This window comes from Struthio camelus, chromosome 23 (genome assembly GCF_040807025.1).
Source record: "Struthio camelus isolate bStrCam1 chromosome 23, bStrCam1.hap1, whole genome shotgun sequence".
Lineage (NCBI taxonomy): Eukaryota > Metazoa > Chordata > Aves > Struthioniformes > Struthionidae > Struthio > Struthio camelus.
This window is the reverse complement of record NC_090964.1, coordinates 2,798,053-2,822,772: the sequence shown is the minus strand read 5'-3', so window position 1 is coordinate 2,822,772 and position 24,720 is coordinate 2,798,053. Positions and strand designations below refer to the sequence as shown.

Below are 24,720 nucleotides of genomic sequence, written 5' to 3'. Positions count from 1 at the left end.
GACAGAAACTGACTGCAGCGTTGTCAGAGAACAGACAGGAGATTATAGAAAATAAAGACTTTATTTTTTTCCAGTTCATAGGACAGTTCCCATTACACAGAACACGAACAGTTGAAGGATCCACAGCCAGTAATGCCCTCCTGTTCACTCCTCTCCTGCTGCGGACGGTGACATTTTTACACTGCTGTGGGCTCAGGTGGGGCCTTCTGCTTTCTGTGATGCTCCAGTCCAAAAGCCAACACAGCCATTTCCACCAGGGCTCTTGGAGGCAGCAAATATTACTGGATCACATCTTAAAACTTAAGCTCAAGGTGAGGGCAGAGGCTGCCTGTTCAGCACCCAGGCAGGCTCAGAGTGAGCACCATAGGCCAGGGAAGGCCTTGGTCTGTTATTTGGCTATTCAGATCTGCCATCAGTTCAGCTACAGCCAGATCGGAAACAATGGGAGAGCAAAGAGACAAAGAAGCAAATCAATCCTTGCCTAAAGATGCTGTTCCTGACACCTCAGAGACAGGGAAATTCTTAGTCAGCCAGCAGAGGAAAAAATAAAATAGTCAGGTTAACCTTTATTTAACATAAACACAGAAATGTACCATCAACCTCCTCTTAGAAAAGTATTTTATATACATTCAAGGAGACATCGTATAAATATCAGTATGAAATGTCACTGGCTGCAATAGTTTCACTCAGCTAAAATTTTGCTGACATTTTAAAATTTCCTTAAAACATTTTGAAGTGAACAAACATAAAGCAAAGCCTGCTGGCTGCCAGGCTGCTTGGTACTTCAGTTCCAGCACTTGCTGTGAGCACCTGGGCAAAACACATCCCACCTCCAGTGTAGGCCAGCGAGGCTCTCCCCTGCAAGCTACTTCGGACAGTTAATGAAGCAAAGGAGACACTTGCCCAAGCCAGACAGTGAGAGGTTAAGGCACAGGTTTCAATCCCAAAGTTAAGCTTGCTAGAGTATAAGACATTTGCTCTGAAGAGGCTGTTGCAGAGGCTGAAACATTGCACAAGAACACTTACAGGAGCCTCTGGATGGGCTGGGGACCCTCAGCAAGATGTTTGGGAACCAGCACAGACTCTTCTGCAACTTCAAAGAAAGAAGTCCTGATCTTCTGATAACATATGAGACCCACAGAACTGATGTGGTTGCACACGGCCCACCTCCTCCCAGACTGTCTCTGGGACTGACATGGTAACTAGCCTTTACGGGGACCTCAAATGAACTAGACTATGGTCCAGGAGTAAGGAAGCTGTGGCCCTGTAGCATCTCTCGTCCTCTGCTCTGCATGGGGCCCACCCTGCTGTGAAACATCCTTCCAGCACACACCTGCACAGACTCCCCCCAGCACCCTGGGGACACCCATACCTGATCTCTCCACCCTGTACATGAGATATATGGGAGAACATGCACTTCATCTGCCTAGCATGCTCCAGCTTGTGCTTTTGCTCAAATTGTACTGCTGTTCACTCGAGCACATCCCGAGATTGCTCCAGGGGCTACTGCTGGGCCAGAAGGCTGCGAGTGGAGCTACAGCTATCAGTGAAAGCACAAGAAATCCCCCTGAATGAGCTGTTCAGTAACACTGGCCACAGAAATTGGTTCCTCCAGTTTCTAACAGGAGGAGATGTTAGGCTGCCCACAGACAGCAGCTTCTACATACAGGGCATGCTCCTGAAGCTGAGATTTCCTGGGAAAATGTGCAGATACAGAGTCTCTGCCTGAAATAAGAGCACAAGGCCAACACCCAGCAAGGAGCTGGATGAAAAAGCAGACTGCTCTCAGGACTCCTGTAAGCATCTTTGAGAAACTATTTTTGTTTCTCTCCCCCCAAACCAAAACTGAAGCTATGAACATTCAGTACAAAGCCCTCTGTGTCCTGCCAATTAGCTCTGGGGATCCAAACCACCTGCTATAAGCGCCATCTCACTGGTAGCGATGGGAGCCAGGACAGGCACAGACATTCAAGTAACAACACTCACTCCTTCATGCCAGAGCATGTGCTCCGATGGTCCAAGCTCTAGTGCCAGAGCTGCCAGCAAATCCCCAAGCACTGATAGGAATTAACAGTAATTAACAGTATAAAATGAGGCAAATACATCACATGCTTCTGCAGGCATAGCCTAACTGGGTCAGTGTCCTCCTCAGAGCAAAATGCCAGGCCTTTCAGACCAGTCCCCCATGGGTCCCAGATGGGTGACCCCAGGCCAGAGACTAGAAGTCTGGAATGGTTTGGGTGCAGCTGTGCTTGGCTCAGCACAAAAAGCAGAAGCACATGGTGGGAATCAGAAGACGTCTGTCCTCTGCACAAAAACCTCAGACACCTGCTAATTTGATGCTATTAGGGCACAGGGAGCAGGCAGATACCACTGAACCAAGCCTGCTCTGGCACCAAAACCAGTCTGACTCAAGCTCCCCATGCCAGTCCCAAGTCTCCAGCTGGCTATTTCTGGCTAGTGGTACTGCAGTTCACTAACTCCAGCATATTTTTTTTTTCTGAGATGGTAGCAGAAAAATCAGTGTAACCATCAGTCCTATGGCCAGTGTGCTCCAGGCTGCCAAGTCACAGTGTCCTAGAAAATTAAGTCCCTCTTAACAAGGGTTTTATTTCAATTGTTTCTAACTATGTAGTTAGGCTAATGCAAAGAAGAATACAAGAAAAATCAAACCTGATTCTACTTAAAGGAACTCACTCGCACAAATGGAACCAGGAAAGCCGAGGTGAAGGTTAATTACCATACTCTTCTTTATAACATTCATGAGGCTTTAGTTCTCTCTTGAATTATTCCAGGGCCAACATCTGAGCACTGTCTGCAATAGTGCTCTACTGTATGTAATATTCACAAGTAGTTTCCTTCTCCCTTGCAGGGAAAATCTGTGCAATCTACAGTGTAGATAATGGATAGGCGGAATTCAGTGATCTGCTTGTAAATAGAGCTTGGGGCCATGTGCAGTGTGCACACATTGACTAGAAACCAATGGGATAACTAGGAACACCAGTACTTTCCTCTACAAGGAACTACTTATTATTCCAGAAACATTCCCTTCTCTATTTTCCAGTAATCCCGTGTTGCAGAAACAATGCAAGGAAATTGTAATAAATTAACTGCTTTGAACACCCAGGGAAGGAGAGAGGACACATTTCACAGCAACAGAGGTATTTTTGACATTTTCATTAATATTTCCCATGGAAAAAAACATAGCTCTTTTTGGCTTTGTGAAACAAAGTAGGTTCAGCTCTGCCATCAGTATTTTTCTATAAAAATAAGGTTTTGTATTTACTTGGGTTCTATAACTAAGTTGATTAGAAAGGAGAAGGCTCTTACAAACATTTCCGCTACTGTATTACCTCTCTAGAGACTACCTGCTAGAAGAATTCAGCTGGCTTCCATAAGTCTCTTCTTCAGATAAGCTCTAGCAACGAGTCCAGTGCTTCTTTATACAACACCTTTGTACTTGATAGGGCCTGTGCTCCTGAGGAAGTGACCTGATATCACTTTCTAGTGTACAATTGGCATTAGCTATGTTTTCTTCATCAAGCTGAAAAGTGAGTCCCCAAACGTATGAGATTTCTGCCTCCTCAGTGACAGAGAGGGCTTGTAGGAGCTGCAGTTATGCCTTTGCTCCAGCCTCTTACAGGAAGTCTAATTCAAGGGCTTGGTGAAGGGACACAAGGTCTGCATGATTTGTGATCCTCCAGAAAGGCATGTTGTGCTGTAACAAAAAGATGACAAAGTCAGTTTTATCAGAGAGATTTTACAGCTAAGTAGTCAAGATACATCTGTAGAGCTAAGCAATACAGCCTTTGAGACAGCACTATCTGAGCATACCACGTTCAGAATTTATCCCAGCCATATGCATGTTGATACCAGAAGTCCGTCTCATGTGCACATCTGTTTATGACAGGCACCATCACTGGCTGTCAGCTGCTCTGCACATTTGGGATGGCATTCTCAGTGCCTGGCTGTGAGCTGCTGCTGCACAGACGAAAGCCTTTGCAGGGCTCCCAGGAAATCTGTGTAGATGACTACACTGCCACATGATAGGGTGAAGCCTGCAGAGACACTGTCCTGGCAGCAGTCTGTGCACTACACTGCCTTCAATTAGCATGACTGGAAACCTGTTCAGGTCTGTTCAAATTGTTTGCTCCTGGCTCGTAATTCAGACAAATGGTAGGTATTGTCTACCGATCTGACTGCTGGCAATCGAGTCCTGGCTCATTCAGTGCTTCAGAGAAACGGAATTATATTGAATGATAGCCTCATTCCATGATAACATCAAGACACTGTTTTACAGGGACAGTGCCACACTAGCAGACGACAAATAGACATCAACTGCAAACCTAAACAAGAGCAAAATAGAAACATACAACCATCAAGAGCCAGATAATTCCCCATCTTAATGCAGTGAAAGATCTCTTCTGCATCAAAGGCAAAATCCCCACTAGCTGCTCCTGGCCGGAAGATAGAGCCCTAGAAAGAAAGCCCCTTGCATCAACCCACATCCCAGTCTGTAGATTCAGACACCCACCTGCTTAGCTGCAACCTCTTCATCACGCCCATCTCCAATTACCACATAGGTGACCTTCTTTCCAAATCGTGACACGATCCTTTCAAAACAGCTCTCTTTACCTGCCAAAAGACAATTCCATTATAATCTCCCTTAGGCAGAGCGTAACAGAGGGCTGAACAGGTCCCTTCTTCCCAGTACAAGAACACATTATGGTCTTATTGGGAACGGGAGGACACCCATTTTGGCTTGTGATGCCAGCACTACTACAATTAACGTGGCCAGCTAGATCAAAGCAACCATAAGGGGCAGCTCATCTGTGAAATCCTGTTTCCTACGTAAAAATCCCAGCTAACCGACAAGAGACACCTCAGTACTAGATACTCAGCACAACCCCTTACCTATTTTTGTAGCACTATAAATATTTTCAATGGGGAACACTTCACCCAATCCATAGAGGAGAACTTTGGCAAGAGCTGGCACCAGCTGGGTGGTTGTGATCAGGATGTTCACACAGTTTTTTCTAAAAGAAAAGAAAAGAAGAGAGTCACACTTCTAAAAAGAGCTTCCACGTCCAGTGGTGCAAAGAACTGCTCTGGGGCAGCTGCTCGGCTTTCCAAAACACCATGCACTTTGCTTCCCTGCTTTCCAGAACCTTTTCAGGCCAAGATTTTGATATAATTTTTTTCTTTGACAACTGCTCAGAGGAAGCAAAAACTACAAAACCCTTTCCTTTGACTCTGTCATCCCTTTACATATGGATGTATGCGCACACAAGAACATAATAACCATCTCTTCTGCCATGCCAGTTGTACTTTGTACCTTTTAGAGGAACCTGAGCCTTTTCTATCGCTATGACCTTCTCTTTTTAGTTGTTTAGATGAATTTATACTAGTCACTGACCTAATAACACCATAGCAGGTGTCCATACAGCAAACCCAACAAAGGCCCCTCTTCTTCAGGGTCTGGGAGAACTGTAGGGAATGACTCATTTGGACTTTGGATAACTGCTTTTGGGGAGAAAACACTATTTCAGACAACATAAAACTCAGCAAACCCTGTTTAAGGTGACAGTAATTTACATCAGCAGAAAAAGATCAGCCTCTTTCAACATAGTGAGGGCTATTCTGAGATCTTCAAGAACAGAAAGTTCTTTGAATTCATTCAAAAATACATCACTGTAATGTAAGAGAAGATGATAAGCCCCTAACGAGTGCAATGTCAGAGAAGAAGCAACAGTGTTCAGTTCCCTACAGTACCCAATGGCCTGGGGTTTCTGGCTGCTGGAGTCTGAAAGGTGGTGGGAGTCAGTTGAACGTCACAACCTCAAAGTAGCTGGGGCTAGGGTGGCTCCATACTGAGTTTCTCAGCTTCGGCAACTCGCCCTGAAGGCTTTGCCAATTTCTTGCCAAGAAGCTCTTGGGCTTGTCTTCCTGACAGAAGAATAAGAAGTTCAAATACCAAATGATGACTTAAGCAAACTGGACATACACAAGTCCATGGGCCCTGATGGGATGGACCCATGAGTGCTGACGGAGCTGGCTGATGTCATTGCAAGGCCACTCTCCATCATCTTGGAAAGGTCACGGCGATCAGGAGAGGTGCCTGAGGACGGGAAGAAAGCTAACGTCACTCCAGTCTTCAGAGAGGGCAATAAGGAGGATCCAGGGAACTACAGGCCTGTCGGTCTTACCTCGATCCCTGGAAAGGTGATGGAGCAGCTCACCCTGGATGCCATTTCCAAGCATATCAAGGATAAGAAGGTGATCAGGAGTAGTCAGCATGGACTCACCAAGGGGAAGTCACGCTTAACCAACCTGAGAGCCTTCAGTGATAGAATGAGTGGCTGAGTAGATGAGGGGAGAGCAATGGATGCTGTCTACTTTTGACTCCAGTAAGGCTTTCGACACTGCCTCCCATCACATCCTTATAGGCAAGCTGAGGAAGCAGGGGCTAGAGGAGCAGACAGTGAGGTGGACTGACAAGTGGCTGAAGGGCAGCGCTCAGAGGGTTGTGATCAGTGGCCCAAAGTCTAGCTGGAGGCCTGTAGCTAGCGGTGTTCCCCAGGGGTTAAGACTGGGTCCAATCCCGTTCAACTTATTCATCCATGACCTGGAAGATGGGTCCCAGGGTGCACCCTCAGTGAGTTTGTTGATGATCCAAAACCGGGAGGAGTGGCTGATACACCAAAGGGCTGTGTTGCCGTTCAGAAGGACCTCAACAGGCTGGAGAGCTGGGTGGAGAGGAACCTCACAAAGGCAAACGCAGAGCCCTGCACCTAGGGAAGAATTAGCCCCAGGCACCAGTACAGGCTGGGGGCTGACCTGCTGGAAAGTAGCTCTGCAGAGAAGGACCTGGGAGTGCTGGTGGACAAGTTGAACATGGGCCACCAATGTGCCCTTGTGGCCAAGAAGGCCAAGGGTAACTTGGTTTGCATCAGGAAGAGCGTTGTCAGCAGGTCGAGGAAGGTGATCCTTGCCCTCTCCTCAGCCCTGGTGAGGCCCCACCTCGAGTCCTGTGTCCAGTTCTGGGCTCCTCAGGACAAGAGAGACAAGGGGCTACTGGAGCAAGTCCAGCGGAGGGCTTCTAAGATGATGAAGGGTCTAGAGCATCTCTCATGTGAAGAAAGGCTGAGAGAGCTGCAACCGTTCAGCCTAGAGAAGAGACGACTGAGGGGAGGATCTCATCAATGCATATAAACATCCGAAGGGAGCGTGTAAAGAGGATGGAGCCAGACTCTTTTCAGTGGTGCCCAGCGACAGGACGAGAAGCACTGGGTACAAACTGAACCACAGGAAGTTCCATCTGAAACTGAGGAAAAACTTCTTCACTGTGAGGTTGACAGAGCACTGGGACAGGTTGCCCAGAGGGGCTGTGGAGTCTCCATCCTTGGAGATATTCAAAAGCTATCTGGATACAATCCTGTGCAATGTGCTCTAGGTGACCCTGCTTGAGCAGGGGGGTTTGGACTAGCTGATCTCCAGAGGTCCCTTCCAACCTCGGCCATTCCGTGATTCTGTGATTCAGTTCTGGAAATTCCAGCAGAACAGCAATTTTCCTGCAGAAGTGCAATTTTGCAAGTGTAGTCGTATTAAACGGACCTTCCTATTGACAGATGTTGCAGTAGCAAAATCCCAAAGCGATCCCAAAGAGTGGAGTTCCTGCACCCATTCACTTTGTTTCCCATTACCTGTGACAAGCAATACCTGTGATATTTTACAGGAACATTGCTGCAACGTAGCACTATACGCAAATTTAAGTGAGAAGAATGGCTGCGAAAGCAACACACTCACGTTTTCAGTTTCCATACCTGGACTGTATAAGTAGCAGGGACTTTAACGCAGTTTCTAGCCAGGAATCTGTTAGCACTTCTATATCAGTCCTTAGTCGTTGCAGAGCTTCTCTCTTCTGCGGGCTAAGAAGGCCTGCAATGGAGGCAACATGAGTTTTCTCAGTTAAGTTAGTAAATCTAATACAGAGATGGCGATAGCTCAATCTAACAGCTGCCAGCATTCTGCAATAAGTAACACTGTACTGAAGTCAGATGACACCTGAGACTGTCGCAAGACAATGGGAGGAATCAACTTCCAGTCATACAGATGAGCCTAGACACCAATCTGTGATTCTGCCTGTGGAGAATGGGGCAGAATATTTTTCTCTATTTCAAAACCATTTCTTAGGATACACCCAATGAACTGCATTTCTTTTGTACAAAACACTCATGATCATAGACGTTATCAGAGGATGCAGACAACAGAGGAACTACCATTCCGACTTTCTGCTCAGCACCTGCCTGAGGACTTTTCCCATTTTAATGCCTTTTAGATACCATTGTCTGAAAGCATCCAATTCCAAACTAGAAGCAGCCAGAACTTAAAAAACAGCAGAGACTACACACCCAAACCTGCTCCCATTATTAAATACAACTCAACAATAAATGAGCATCTTGAGTCTGAACTGTTTCCACCCAATTTCCAGCCATGCAAAAAGAACCCCCCCCTCCTCACTCCTGCCCCAGCTCTCCTCACTATACCCCTGAAGTATAGTAGCCCTCTGAAAATGCGGCTACATGAGGGATTAATTCTGGGCTGTGCTGCCAGCTGATTTACTATGTGGCCTTATAGAGCTCCTGAAAAACTCTGCATCCAGGTTTGCCATATGTAAAAGCGTGGAGTAACAATGCTGATCCCTACCAGAATTGAGGTAATTGTGGCATTCTGAAATACAGGCTAATGTTAAAAGATTTTTAAGGCTGAAAGTGGCAATTTTGATCACCCTGCATGTAAGAAAATATAACCAAGAAAATGTTATATCCAACTTGTTTTGCATAGGCTAAAGGGTACTCAAACGCACAACGTACCAGGCTAAGTCATCCAGTCAGGTGACTGTTCCAGCTGTTCCCCATTCCTAGGGCCCTCAATGCCAAGACTTGGACTAAACAGCACCATCATTTATATTTGATATCTGTGGGATAAGGCTGTGGTCTGCAGCATTATTACTGCTCTGGCATTGGAAGGGAGGCAAAATCTGAAGAAGGATTCAAGTGACTTTGCAAACAGACTTTATAGAAGTCACACCAAATTGCGAGCACACCAGCCAGAAGAGTGGATACTATTTCTTGGCAATGGCACATCAAAATATAGATTTTGTGAAGACACAGGTGAAAAGGCTTGCCAAGTCCTTCTAGGAAGAGCAATATATAGCCATTTAGGTTCATTTTAAGAAGAGTGGTACGTAGTCTTTCATACAAAAGTAGCATCAAATCATTCTCTTAAATATAGGACTGACCCATTGCCTCTGTCTACATGATAACTTGTAGACCGCACTGGACTGCCATTCAGTTTTGTAAGAAGTACTGCTTGCATATTTCTTGTAACATCCCTTGGAAATTGTATGTGCCCACTGAATTCAGAAATAGAAGAACCAGTTGATTAAATTCCTCTTATATTCCATGGAGACTTGGTCTTTTTTAGCATTAGGAGAATGCCATTTAGCGGTCAGATATCAGTGTATGTGAACACTCACCTCCAACGTTACTTTTATATTTGTCATAGATCTCTCGTACCCTGCGGTAGCGGAATGCCAGTTTTCTCATCCAGTCCACTCCACCCTGGACGCCAACTGAGGAGCTGTGATTTGCATTACTTCCTGAGCCGCTGAAGCCATCCGTGGAGAAATTGTAGTTGCTGTTTCAGAAAACCAGATCTGTTACATGTGCAACAGCAGCAGGATCACTACAGTGTTTCTGGCTGGCTTGCAGACTTCAGCTCTGACAGCAGCTAGAAAAACCCTAGGGAGAGGAACTCTGCACAACTAACATTATACCACTGACAGTGGAGACTGACTTCTCTGAAAAATGTACTCTAATAGCCAACTCCACTTGCTGCTGACTCTAAACAGCAGTTCAGAATCTCTTAACATGCATTGGCATGTATTGATTCAACTCCTCTTTCACACCTTCCACTACACAGCCTTCCTTTGCTCTTTGACTACTCACTTCTCCACAATATAGAACATTGTTCTACTAACCTCTCTCTCATCCCTACCATGATAAATGCCAGTATTACATTTCAAACGTAGTATCTGCTTCTTTGGAGAGCGCAGCTGCAGCTCCACAAGCAGATAAGCTGATTTACCAGCTCATGACTGCAGCAAGCTCCATCACGTTCCCTTTGCCCAATATTTCCCCCCACCCATAGACAGGCGATTCTTAGCTGAAATGGCTCATGGAAAGGTCTAACTAAGGCAGCAGAAAACTATCCTCCAGCCCCGCGACAGGGTACACAATCAGCTCACACAGGGTCAATCAAAACCTGAGCTGATTCCAGATAGGCAGCAGTAATGCACAGCTGGGTCCTGACAAGGGTGGGGGAGCCCATTTAGCAAGAGTGAGCTCTTCAGTTGGCTTATCCTGTCTTCTAGGACAGTCCCAAACATAACTCTACATCTCCCTTTGTAACGAAAGCCTTCCCCAATTCATGTACAAGGTCATATCTTTTCACATCTCTGCTTCCTGAAAGAGATACTTCATATTTTTATCATTTATTTTTGAACATCAGATTTACTTTTAACCTTTTGGCCCTCAATTTACTTTTGTTACACTGCAATGTTTTGGTAAAGTTCTGTAAAAGTGAAAAATAAAATCATCTAGGATTGGGGTTATGCTCAGATTCTGCATCTGAGAATGGTGATCTGTTTTTCCTCAAGGATTGGGTAGGCATTCCATGCTCAGTGTGCACTCAGTTCTGGGCTCCCCAGTACACCCCAGTACAAGAGAGACATGGCACTCCTGGAGAGAGTCCAGCGGAGGGCTACCAAGATGATTAGAGGGCTGGAGCACCTCTCCTATGAAGAAAGACTGCAAGAGCTGGGCCTGTTGAGCCTGGAGAAGAGAAGACTGACAGGGGATCTCATCAATGTGTACAAGTATCTGAAGGGGGAGTGTCAAGAGGATGAGGCCAGTCTCTTCTCCGTGGTGCCCAGCAACAGGACAAGAGGCAACGGGCAGAAACTGAACCACAGGAAGTTCCATCTGAACCTGAGAAAAAACTTCTTCACTGTGAGGGTGACAGAGCATTGGAACAGGTTGCCCAGAGAGGTGGTGGAGTCTCCTTCGCTGGAGATATTCAAAAGCCGTCTGGATGTGATCCTGGGCAATATGCTCTAGGTGACCCTGCTGGGGCAGGGAGGTTGGACTAGCTGATCTCCAGAGGTCCCTTCCAACCTAAACGATTCTGTGATTCTGTGAAATGCTACTATAAACACTGTCACTGTCATCCTATAGATCTTTTGGTGAAACTTCATACTTTGACTGCATCAAGTAAACACTATCATGGGCCTTGCCTACCTCTTGGTGCCCCAAATATTCCAAACCTTGTTTTTGTCAACAATGACATTTAAAGAATTCAATAGCATAAACACCTGAGGGACATCACCAAACAGCTGTCACCCTCCTTTTAAAGCAAAGCCATTCTCATTTTGTCTTAATACTGTCTCAAAGACAAACACAAAGCTGGGATGAAAAGTTCACCTTCTTTAAAGTGAAGCTTGAAAACCACAGGAAGAAAATATGTGGCAATAAGCTCTATACAGACTTGCACAAGCGATTTCTTTGGGCTAGTGCATGACAGCTCACCTACAAACATAGGAGCACAGTTAGTGTAAAGTGGCCACTTCTCACTTGTCACCTACTTTTGAGGCCGCTACATTTCCACAAACTTTCAGATGACCCACCCCCTTCCCTGGTCAGGGTGGCGGAGGCAATTGCTTAGGCACAAGTAGCTGAAGAACTAAACTAGCTGGCACAACATGTAATAACGTTTGTGCCTCTTGTTTCCAGGCACGGTGTCCCGAGAAAGCTGATCTCATGTGCCCCTAGCTGATGTCAGTGTGGGTAAATTAAAACCTCTAATGGATCTCTAATGGCCTATCCATGTGTTTGAATTAACCTATCTTGCAGGCAAATCTTATGCCCACTAAAAAATTCTGCACAATACCTGCAAGACGGCAGGGGGCAGATTGTAGGGAGGCTTTCAGAGGTCAAGATCAACAAAGTTTGAGGTGTTGGTCCATCCATGTCATGTCACTGAGCACACAGGTAATGTTTGCTAGTGGACAGTATAATTCACATTATAATCCCAGAAGTTTTAAATCTTTCATAGGTTTTGACAGAAAAACTATTCAGCAAGCCAACTTTGATTGCCAAGTTTTATCCCCTGCACAATGCTAACGCTCATTCCTTAACCACATTCTACTTTAGTTTGTTTTGCAAGTCCCCCCCAAAAAGCAGATTATATCAGCTTTACATTTGATGCATTCCTCAGTACACCACCTTAAATCTTGGCCATTGTCATCAGATGCCACATCATCTATGTGTACCTGGTCACACTCCTGTTTAAGACAAAAAAAAAAATGAAAGAAAGAAAAAGAAAGCCACAGTTGTAATCCAGAAACATAGTGAAATTTTACAGCTTATAAAAGAGTGTGATATTTAAAAAAAAAAAAAAAAAGGGGGGGGGGGAAAGCAGTCTGTACTGGTGCCTGGGGCTAATTCTTCCCTAGGTGCAGGGCTCTGCGTTTGCCTTTGTGAGGTTCCTCTCCACCCAGCTCTCCAGCCTGTTGAGGTCCTTCTGAACGGCAACACAGCCCTTTGGTGTATCAGCCACTCCTCCCGGTTTTGGATCATCAACAAACTCACTGAGGGTGCACCCTGGGACCCATCTTCCAGGTCATGGATGAATAAGTTGAACAGGATTGGACCCAGTCTTAACCCCTGGGGAACACCGCTAGCTACAGGCCTCCAGCTAGACTTTGGGCCACTGATCACAACCCTCTGAGCGCTGCCCTTCAGCCCCTACTTCCTCAGCTTGCCTATAAGGATGTGATGGGAGGCAGTGTCGAAAGCCTTACTGGAGTCAAAAGTAGACAGCATCCATTGCTCTCCCCTCATCTACTCAGCCACTCATTCTATCACTGAAGGCTCTCAGGTTGGTTAAGCGTGACTTCCCCTTGGTGAGTCCATGCTGACTACTCCTGATCACCTTAGTGTGTACAATGTGCTTTTTGATCGAAGTGCATCCTTCAGAGTTGTTACACAGTCAACATAACCTACTGATACACTGTCTGAGTGTCAGAAATTGGATTCTGATACCTGGCTTTGCCAAAGCCCTCTGAATTGACATACTCAAGGTCATCCTCTTCCCCATGTCTCAGGTCTCCTTTTCAAAGTAGGGTCAGTGAAAGCAAAGTGCTTTCCAGCCCAGAATGAAACTACAATGTAGCCACTCAGGTTATTCCAACAGGTACAAGAAGAAACCTGTAAGAGAGCTAAGAGAGTTCATGACCCTAGAAGTCTCCAGGACACTAACATTATGCCTCACACTTTGGATAACAAAGAACGTATCTGGAGAACGATCTGGCTGTGCTTAGAACCTCTTCAATTTTGGGAGATACTGTTAAGTTTCAGCATTAAGTGGCTGTGAAGCCATCTGCCCTCATAATGTAGTGTAATTCTAAGTAGGCAACGTGGATGTTTTGCCTTTCAAAAACATTTGCCACATACCTCCAAGTCATTGAAAAACAAGTGAGTATCAGCTACTTCAAAAATCATCTCCTCCATTGACAGACCTGAGCCAATCACTAGAGTTGGATCCTGTCGGGGGCGGGGGGGAGGGAGGGAGGGAGAGGGAGGGAGAGGGAGGGAGAGGGAGGGAGAGGGAGGGAGAGGGAGGGAGAGGGAGGGAGAGGGAGGGAGAGGGAGGGAGAGGGAGGGAGAGGGAGGGAGAGGGAGGGAGAGGGAGGGAGAGGGAGGGAGAGGGAGGGAGAGGGAGGGAGAGGGAGGGAGAGGGAGGGAGAGGGAGGGAGAGGGAGGGAGAGGGAGGGAGAGGGAGGGAGAGGGAGGGAGAGGGAGGGAGAGGGAGGGAGAGGGAGGGAGAGGGAGGGAGAGGGAGGGAGAAAATGTAAGCTTACTTTGGTTACAGGCTAAAAGTAAATTGTGAGAAACTTTTGATCAGTTAAGTTGCACAGGGCTTTCATTGCATATGGTATAATTCCACCTGCTATCATTCAATGGTGCAAACTACAATCTTCCTAAAGTTTTAAGCAACTGAAGCAAAAAAAAAAAAATAAAATCCACATTCTGGTAATACATTGACCCAAAACGTAACAAAACACTTCAGTATTGCACGGCAGGGACTGATTCACTTTCAGGAGCAACCCAAACAAAATGTTTGTGTATATCTCAATATATTTAAGAGAAGAAAATAATACTTCTTTTCACTGTATGCTACGACCTCATTAATTCCCAAAGATGATAAAGACAGTTTGAAATTTTAAGCCTTGCATTGTTAGGATGGAAGTGTTTGCGATATTCATATCCTAGTTCTGTATAAACCCAAATTTAGTGGTTCTTCCCTCCCTAGATGGGCAACAAGTTAAAAACACCACCATACACATTTAATCCAAAATATCATTTTCTATTCCTTTTGCTAAGATTGTTTACTTCTGCATGACAGATAGAGTTTTTTCTTCCACAGAAAAGACAATATTACCTTGCCATATTTCTGAGCATACGACCCTGTGAGAAGTGAATGGAAGATTATGATGGTCTCATCCAAGTCCCACAGAAACACTCGCTGAGTAGAGAATAAAAGCAGGTTAGAGTTGAGATATTCCAATTACTACAATAAAGGAGCCAGTTTTGGGGTTCATTTTGTGGTTAGTTGCAGCATGCTTCTGACAGATATGAACAACAGTATTCATCCCATAGGTTAAATATGTTATTAATTAAACTATTTCTGTGTAACATTGGAGTTTATATACTGCTACAGTGTAACTATACACTTGGAGTAAGACTCTCTTGATCAAACCTTCTCAAAAGCTTCTCTTGCTTTTCCAATTATAAAAGCAAAAGCCCAGAGTGTTAATGAACTTCAGATTCCTGGCAGGGTAAAAAATTTTACTATCTGCATGAGAGAGGAATCCAGTGTATCTGCTTGTGAATGCTTTGATCTAGGAAGCATCAGCTAAATGACCCCAATGTATATCAGAGATTCCTTTTTTAAGATAAATTAGGGGGACTGGCTGTTGTGACAAATAGCAGAGTTTCAATACAGAAGGACTTTGATAACTTTGAAAAATGGGCCAAAAAATCTACAAGAAATTCAGGAAGTGCAAAGTTCTACATGTGGAGTAGAATAACCCCTTGTATCAGTCCAGCCTGGAAGCTGGAGGTTGTATTAGGCACCAGGTGCTATACCAATCAAACAGTGCACTCTCATGGTGAATAAGGTGAACTGCATGCTGAAATATATTAGGAGAAGCACGGCCAGCTGATGATGGAAGAAAGTCCCACCCTACTTGTCACTGGGAAGGCCACTCATGGAATACTGGGCCCAGCATTGGATCCCCATTTCAAGAGGTATGTGAGGAAACTGAAAAGGGCCCAGCAAAGGGCTACCAAGATGGTCAGCATCCTGGGGTCTAGTGGAGAGGCTGAAGGAGCTGGGACAGTTTATCTCGGCAAAGAGGAGATTATGGGTGATCTAATAGCACCCCACAACTACTTGAAGGGCAACCACAGAGATGATGGAGCCAAATTCTTATCAGTAGTGACAGATAATATAATAAGGGGGAAGTTTGCAGCTTGGGAGATTCAGGTTAGGGAAAGAAAATCTTCTTCCCCAGATGAGCGTGGTAGCCCTGCAACAGCTCACTAGAGAGGTGGAAGGTCTCCAAGCCTGGAGGTTCTCAAGACTCAGCTAGACAAAGCCATGCAGAAGGCTGGACTAGAGACCTCCAGACATCTCTTTCACTGACGCTGCTGTGATTTTAAGCAGCACTTAAGTGATGCTTTTTAAGGACCACTGAAGAACTCATTCGGGCTGGCTCTTGGATAACATAGTCAGGGGAGTTTCCCAAATTTTTCTCTTCCGTTTTCCATAGGAAAGAAAGAGGGGAGGACTTGTACTGCCACACTATTCTGAAACGCTACCTGTAGAAAATCAGACTACCACTTACCTCCAGTTCACTGTCCTGTGAGGAGGAGGTGTCTGCTTTCCTCTTACCCCTGTTTTTCCCAGGGACGTTTTTTCTTGTCTGCTCATCTAACTCTTTACTTGCTGTTGCTCTTGACAATGAGGGACTTGTGGATGCATCTCCTAGAAGAAAGAAGTCGCACAGTTCTCATCCCCTCACGTCTCAAAACAAACATTGGCCACAAACCTCCTTTGCAAAAGATAAGATGTGACCTTGCTTCATTGAAGCAATAGACATTGAACCTTTACTAGAACATAAAACATGATTTATTTGCCCCATCATTTCAAAACAGATCCATCTCCTCAGTTAAGTCCCTGCCAGTTCAGAGCTACTTACTGCATCCTGCCTGTGGTACAAGGCCAAAGACAGAGCTCCCTGCAACCACCTAAGGCCTGTAAACCCTCAGACATCTCACTACCCTGAAGCTGCTTTATTTTTCAATTTTTTTTCTTAATATTTCCTGAGAGAGAATCAAAAACCATCAGTCTGGAATCAGAGAACAAAAGAAATATTTAATAATGTCTTTCCTTCCCAGATTTCCCAGGCTAGTCAAACACCTTTTCCGAGTCCAGCAACCCTCTATAACACGTGCTATTTCCAACTCAGCGTATACTATTTACTCCTGTTTCACAGCAAAACGGCTTTTGATTATCATTTAAACAACAGTAAGTGAGTGAAGTTATCTGGAGTGTATTAACCACACACAAATTATAGCATGGTGACTTCACACTACAGCTACATTGCCCTAGCCAAAAGATCAGGAGGAATGACAGGAATGTACTTAGCGCAGGAGATGAAGTCTTGGCTAAGCACCATGGCCATTACTGGGATAAGCACACATTATATAGCCTATTGGCAAGAACACCCTTCACAGGGAAGGAGCAAAGCACCACCATACAAAATCAATGCTTTGAGGTGCAGGGTACTATGACCACCATGGTAGATACCCTCGAATCCTTTATTAACACTTCGGGGATAAGATTTAACATTCCAGGCATCTCCCTGACTAGTTCAGAAATGGGACCAGAACTGTCTCAGGAAGGCAGAGAGGTGCAGGGTCAGCCACGTCTTTGTCCGGGGTTACCCTCTGGGCCATTCTAGGAAGGAAGAGGGAACAGAAAGGTGACCCAGACCAGTTTCTGAACCTGGACCAAGACAGTTCAGCAGAGTCTGAATTTAGTCTGGCTCTTGAACTCAAGACTTTGCAATTCTTATAAGAATTCATGTAGAACTGGAGTATCCCTGGTTAAAGGCTGGACCATGCACTGGCCAGTACCTCAAAATAATGGATAAATTGCTTAGAGCCTTTAGAACCAAGTAAGAAAAAATACTGAGGGATAGATCTGCTGTTATACACACCAATTAGAGGGCAACTGCTTCCTTAAAGAGGGAAAGCTCCTGAGAACCACCTACAACATCACAGTGTGCTGTCAGTCACCACCCATCTGTAGCATCCTATAATGTAAACACGTGTGATGCTTTGAACTTCACTGAATTCAGGACCATCAATTTGTATGTTTTGCTTCACCATTCTACTTGAATGAAAGGGGATGACTATCTCTGAAGGCTGTATGAGAAGGAGAGCGTAGCAAGGAGGCCACAATCTACATCACTGCTCACATCTCAAAGATGCTGCTGGGACATGACACACAAGGGTAAGAGTCAGAAAGGCCAGATGACATTCATTACCAAATTGCTGGCCTCTGTTGAAGGTCTTGCTTAAAGGTGACATTTGATGACACAGCAAAGTCTCTGATCCACAGAAATGGAAGACCACATGGTGGCTCTACTCTTAGGAGCCAACAGAAACAAATCAAATGAGTTCAGGTTTGTCTGAGAATCTTCCAACGCATACAAGCTCTCACACATTCACATGTTAAAACATTTAAGTTCTCAAATGGCAAATCATCAGAGGCTTGCATTTCAGACTCCACGTGTGTCAACATTCAGTAAGTGCAGCCACGTTTAAAATTGAAATGCAAACAACAGGCGTAGAGGGTATTCCAGATATTCTGGATGCAACCTGAAGACAGACATACATGTTAAATGGAATGCAATTCAGGACCACAATTTCCATAGGCCATGATTCTTTAGCACTATAACCCTCAGGGGCTGCTATGACAGCTGGGTAGTCAGTCAGCCTCCACTGGAGGCAGGCAGAGGAATAAGCCAGTTTTCCAAGACCATTAAGATAGCTGAGTCCACAAGTTTAGCCACCCACTGTTGTCATAACAGAGAAGACAGCCTGCTGTGAGAACAAAAAAATTCAACATTCCTGATGAGGAGTTGACATTGCCGTCAGCCTTCCATGTGGGATACACTACAACAGTTTACCAAAACACACTTAAATGGATCATTTCCTGGTAGAAAGTCCCTTTTTGGCATCCAGCAGTAGAGCGCATCTAAGAGGTGGCGGTTGCTCCCTGCCCCTGGAAATGGGTATCTTGGTTGCCAAGTCAAGGTGGATAGGCAAGATCTGGACAACACCTCCTACCCCAAGGGAATGGAGGGCTCAGGCCCCTCGGGGGGTGGGGGGGGAGGGGAGCACTACAGGCATGTGCCATAGCTCTTTTAGGAACCTGGGGAGAAGGAATTGTTTCCAGGTTCTACTAGCCAGGAAGGAAAAGCCCAGTCAGTAAGAGCTAGTGTACCGGCCAGTACTTCCGACCAGTCAGCACTCTCAGCACAGCGTCAGAAAAACCCTCTGGTGCCAGCATCTGTATTCTTTCTTTGGAGGGGAAAAAAAAGGCCTAGGGCTTACAGAAGTGCCAGTTCTTGATGCAGAAGAGCTCCAGTGCTAGGAATATGGCCTAGTGAGGTCAGACTGTAATTATTACTGTGGGTAAAAACAGGCATCTGCAGGCACCTTGTTCCGAGATGGAGACCAGCAGCTTTCCCAAAAGGCAATTTTGCACGTGGAGCTCTCCTCTGGGCAGAGAGGGCTGAATGCACTCAAAATCTGACATTCACCTACAATATGGACTTTGCCAAGGCAACACCCGATATTTGGAGCACAGGACAGATAACAAGGATCTGCCTCTAACAAGCAGTGTGCAGACAGAATCCAGCTTTCAGAGACGAGCCTTGAAAATAATAAAGACCGATGATGTTCAAAGGAAGCTGCTCAGCACAGACTGGATGGGCACAGAACCCAGAAAATAGAAAATGCTGTAGGAGTTAAAGGAATTAAGAAAATAAAGACACTGGGACAAGCCAAGAAGGCAGCAATATTCACATACAACTGTTCATGACCAAGGAATCCAGCTACGGGGTCACTCTGTTTTCTCTGGGCAGCCAAAAGAAACCAAGGACTTATAGCATACACCGAATACTCATGCACCAGCCACAAGGGAATAGGTGAGCTAAGACATAGAAAAGACTGTTCGCTGAGAACCTCGTTCACAGCACAAAAGGATATATAGAAATCACTTCCAAGAAACCCAGTTCATTGTTGATGATCTTATCATAGCCACTACTGTTCTTTAAAACTCCTGAAACAACAGAATTGAAAACTTCCAAAAAGCATCAGAAGTTGGGGGGTGGGGGAGGGGTAGGTGTTAAACAACAAACTTAAATAACCAAGCCTGCATTTTTTTTCCCCAGACTACCAGGTTGCAACACACAGCAGAGATTTCACTTTATAATCAATCTCATAACTCCTTGCATAAGAGGCTGGAGAAAGCAGTAAGTCTTTGCTCTTGTCCCTATTAAGGGAAGAAAATTGTATTTTTGGTGAGGAAATGCTAGTCAACGCTGCTGCAAGTTGATGCATGCTATGACATTAGCAGAAAAGGCCAGCCAAAGATACAACTTCTCTAGAATAGTCAATTAAATCCTTTAAATCTATTTTCTGCATCTCTTCTGTTACCAGCTAAAATCTTCTGTCCCTGACAAGTGTAGGGTTACTTAATGCTGCCTATATGCAGATCTGCTCACAGGCAGAGCACAGTAAAACAGCTTTCATTTAGAAAAAGGGTTTACATGATGAAGCAGATGGAAGAGAGGAGAAAAAGAATGTGCTCCTGAGCATATCAGAGGCCAGCTCGTTTGTGGTGGTGGCCAAACTACAGCTTTAAAAGATACACAAGCCATTCCAGGGGGGCTCCCATAGCTGGAATTGGCAGCTGTGTTGTAGCTGCCAAGGAATCTGAATACTTGGCTGTGGGAAGGAAGGAGCAAGCAGGAGCTGTTGAGGCTGGATAAAACAGGGATGCCCAGGGGCCCAAACGAGCACACAACCCTGACCCATCATGTGGGGCAAAAGTTACTGGGTCGCTGCTGTTGTCTCCACTTTGAGCCACCTGGTACACCACCTCCCTAGGGCATTCGGAGCATATAGTATGTGTCTCCTAAACCACACCAGTATAAGACTTCCAACACATAAATTTGGCTGCCCTAACATAATACACCTTGCGCATCAGGGAGACAACTGGGACAATGGAAAGCAAGCGTCCCATCCAGGCCAGCAGGCAAAGGTGTTCTAATCACACTTCCAAACAAAGTTTTCCCCATGTCTGCACACTGTACCGTACGTACATCGTAGGTACATTTGCAACCAGCCAGTTAAAGATGAAATCATTACCAGAGGAATGTCTCTGCACCGTCCGCGTAGGCACCATGGCATTTGGTTTTTCAGTTGGATACGTAGTTGTTGCTAATGCAGTACTGTCCGCGTTGCTGTCTGCTGGTGTTACAACTCCAAAGCCAGAACTCGGATAACATGGCTGGTACTGACTTTGGCCAAGGATTGTGTATGTAGGATACTCCTGTTAGGAAAAAAGATCAGTTACAATAGGACACTTCTTTCAGAAAACATTTTATATTAAGATGACTCTTATACCATATACGTTTGTCAAAGAGAAACGTCAGCAAAAGCATACTAACTTTATGCTACTTCCTTCTGCACATGCAAGAAATTCCCAGAAGTGGAAGATACTTGAGGTTACACAGACACCTAAAGCAACTATTTACACGGCTTCAACTGGAAGATGCCATAGCAAAATGAGTATTGCTGTCCCAATGGCCTCCCCAGAAAGCAGGTTCTGCCTACAGTATGTCAGGAATCACTAGGCTTTTCCTCTACATCTAGTTCCTTCAAAAATGAATTCCTAATTTGATTCCAATATGTTGATATGAAAGTAAGAGGAAAGTATTGAGTGGACCCAAGGCATCAGCCCACGCTTAGTCTGCTATTGCCATCTTCAGAAACGTACGGCTTTGTCTTGTGTTTTAGATATACTGATATACTGACAGGGCAGGGGCACTCTGAGTGGCTCAGAGTACAATCTAGGCCATGAGAGCTACAGGATAAACAGCCTCTACTCATGTCATAACTTTAGAAAGCAACTATTTTGCATGCTGTGATCAAAGTTTTCCATCTATGAAGACTGTTTACTCATGTAGAAGATTAATGAGATCAGTCAGGGCACCTGCTATTCAAGCTATGCTTGAAGGTCTTCGTATCTGCTACTGACCGTAAAGAAAATAGACACGTTGAAGTGTCACATTACTCTCTTCTGACACACTATGAACCTTTGATTTCTTCAAGGAGCATCCTGGATTTGTGAACAAGCACCAAGTATCTCTGCACTAGCATCCAGGAAAGCTTCTTTCTTTACAACTCTAAGTAAGCTTTTTGTTCCTGAAAGAGCCTTAAAAAGTAGCAGCATAGATACACAGGGATTTTGCTGCATCCATTACATTTTCTACAGCTCCGCAGATCCTCTTTCTGCAAAGCTACAACATCGAAGCATTCCTTTTCAATTCTATATATGCAGAATGGCAGTTAACCCCTGACTGGAGTGAGAACAAAGGGCCCTGGATTATCCATAACAGATCATGGAGCAAGGAGGAAAAGGACCTGTTGGCTAACCACAGGGCTTTTTGGTTTTGTTTTATTCTAAAAACCATCAGAAAGCATCTCCCACTTCTTTTTTTCCTTTTTTTCCCTTTTTTTTTTTGTATACAACCTGTTCTCCTTTTCTTGCTGATGGAGAACAAAGACATTCCAAAGATGTCCACCTAAAATCCTCCCTGTAAATATGATTCTAATAACGGTTCCATTGTTTCCTCTCTAGGGTCTCACGCAGAGATCTCAATGTTTTAAGATTCACCACACTCAATCCACAGAAAACAAAATAGCAACAAGGAGCTGAAGTGAGTTTGGTGTGAAGACCAAAGAGAAAAGCAGTATGGTCAAAGAGAAAAGCAAGAGTAATTTTGCTGACTTTGAGTTACATACCAAACCCTATAAATCTAGTACCCATTGTGCTCCATTTAAAGTGGTGCAAATATTTCGTCTTCTCTTGTTAGTTTTGAATAATGTGTTAAGCAAAGGTGAATTAGATGCTGTATATAAATATAATCAAGAAGGAAGTTTTACCTGTGAGATGCTGGCTACTGCTGACGTGGAAATATTGACAACAGTTGAGGATGTAGAGACTGGACTGGCATTGGTAGTTGATGCTGTAAAATTAAGAATTACTAGGTTACACATTTCAAGAAAAGTACAAGAGGAAGACCAATCCAAGCTGTGAAATTAGTACTACTTGGGCTTATGCGCAAACATTTCTGCTCCCAGCAGCACTCTGCTTATGGCAGCCAAAAGAGAGTTGGGGTATATTTTGAAACCAGTAAACAGTTTCCACTGGGCTTACAAGGAAGGAGAGCTGGCACACAGTGATCTTTAAAAACATTATTTTAAAGTGTTTCATAAATCTAGATATAGTTTTTAAAAAGGAAATATTTTCCCTTCATACCTGATAAGCAGTGGGAGTTTAATTAAAATGGTTTATTTTTATTAAAAGTTTTGAGAAGACAACAATCACAGTCTGATGCTTATTTATAAAAGATGAAAATGAATCAGAGTAAATCAATAAATGAGTTTGTCTAGGTCAGTTCTGATAAAAAAAAAAGTTTATCTCCATTTACATTGGACTTAGCATATTTAGCCTAATTAGGTCCAAAAATTTAAGGAAATACTAAAAACATTTCAAACAAAATAGAAAAAGGGTATTTCCTGCTGGAGAAAGTAAATATAATCTCTCCAAATCCCTATGAAACTACGCTTGCTTTGGGGATGAGAATTTCTGAAATAATTATTGGACAAATTATTAAAGAGACATATCTGTCATTAAGAATTTAAAAACGTTTAATATTCTTTATGTTATTGCATTCAGTTCTTCCAAAGCACAGGAGAAGCATCTAGAACACCTTCTGGGAACAGAAGTCATGTAGCAGATTTTGTGGTTTTACAGCAACAGGTTTGTTCCATTAAACATTACCCCACACTGGCTTTCGGGACCCTCAAGGATTAGTGAAAGCAAGTAACGAGGCAAGCACGAACAAAATCAACATGTACTAAACCAGGTGCCATCATAAAGTAACTTACTTTGCTAAACCTTCGCCCACACACTATTAAAAAGAAGAATCACTCTTCAATGCTTAGGAAAAGACTTGCAGAAGTCAATAGCATCACCTATTTTACCTTCACTCAGAGAAAAGCCCTTATTTGCTGCAAGTAACACCCATGCAGAGTTTACCCCAAGACTGAAGAACTCAAGCTTCTGAAGGCTTCAGTCTTTTTCCAACCCAGGCAAGCTGCAAAAGCAAACATTACCCACCAGGAACTCTTAGTCGATATATGTTGTGTTATGGCAATCAAAGATGCTACCTTGTGAACAGCTCCTGGGAAGAGAAACTGATCCAAAACATGCCTCACAAAACAAAACCAAAACAAACCTTAAAAGAGGTGTACAGATACAGACTATTTCTGAGAGGTGGGAAATGTGAAAGGTGGCCTCTCTGCAGATGCAGAAATGAAGGCAACTAATTAACTCCTGGGAATTCCCTCATAAGTAGAAACAGCTTGAGGAATGTCCAAAATCAGATGGGAGGGAGTATTGGGGGAGAACATTTAGAAGAAGGAAGACAGGCTGCAGTGAACAGCAATAATGGCAATGAAGATACCTGAGTGTCTGTAGTAGCTATCCAGCTACTCTAAAGCAACAGCTTTTAAGAGAGTAAGATACCCATCACAGATCCACTGCAAACAACTTCTAAAGAATAGAGGTTAGTTTCTAAATAAAACTCCCTCCAACTGTACGCATTAGAGAAACAATTAAGGCGTCTGTTACCTGAAGAAAATGCCACTTCCTAGGTTACTTCAAAGGATAGCTATCCAAAAAAACTTTTTGCTAACACAAAAGGAATCTGCAGCAAAGCAGGAGGATATGAACTCTCTAGAAGCCAGAACAGATCTATTACTTCTTTCAAGATTATTATGAAGAGTGAATGGAGAACGATTCTCACCTACTGTGCTCAGAGGAGGCTGGTTCCACCGAGATGAATCACAGAGGCTAAGAAATCATAGAAAGGAAAGCCCTCCAAGTGCTGGGGCTCTGGTAAAAACACGGACCCTTCCCATCTGAACTTCATTATTTATCTTAATTCCAGGCTTATTCCAACATTTCTTTCTAAATTATCTCTTATCTCTACAATGTTACACACCAGACCTTCACAAACATTTCACGCTACACAGATTCAGCAATTCTTTCTGCACCTAGGGTGAGGCTCTTTACTTACAAACGGGCCAAAGAAGCCAGAAAAACGTTTGGCATGTCAGATCCTAGTGCTTCACATCACCCTCTGATACATACCACTGCAGGTGTTAC

At 44.3% G+C, this 24,720-nt stretch overlaps 1 protein-coding gene across 12 annotated transcripts in view; it reads right to left on the bottom strand.

The window, feature by feature from the left end:
- Positions 1-42: 42 nt before the first annotated feature.
- The window catches only part of EYA3 (EYA transcriptional coactivator and phosphatase 3), a 69,545-nt gene continuing 44,867 nt past the window's right edge, over positions 43-24,720 (bottom strand). For all 12 annotated transcript variants that reach the window (XM_068917586.1, XM_068917583.1, XM_068917590.1 and 9 more), the window contains 11 exons: positions 22,431-22,513; positions 20,631-20,814; positions 16,031-16,170; positions 14,563-14,646; positions 13,575-13,664; positions 12,345-12,403; positions 9,539-9,699; positions 7,824-7,938; positions 4,915-5,036; positions 4,535-4,635; positions 43-3,718 (listed from right to left, as the gene is read on the bottom strand). In XM_068917586.1, coding sequence (XP_068773687.1) covers positions 3,638-3,718; positions 4,535-4,635; positions 4,915-5,036; positions 7,824-7,938; positions 9,539-9,699; positions 12,345-12,403; positions 13,575-13,664; positions 14,563-14,646; positions 16,031-16,170; positions 20,631-20,814; positions 22,431-22,513 — 1,220 coding nt within the window. In that variant the 3' untranslated portion in view covers positions 43-3,637. The remainder of the gene's footprint in view (positions 3,719-4,534; positions 4,636-4,914; positions 5,037-7,823; positions 7,939-9,538; positions 9,700-12,344; positions 12,404-13,574; positions 13,665-14,562; positions 14,647-16,030; positions 16,171-20,630; positions 20,815-22,430; positions 22,514-24,720) is intronic.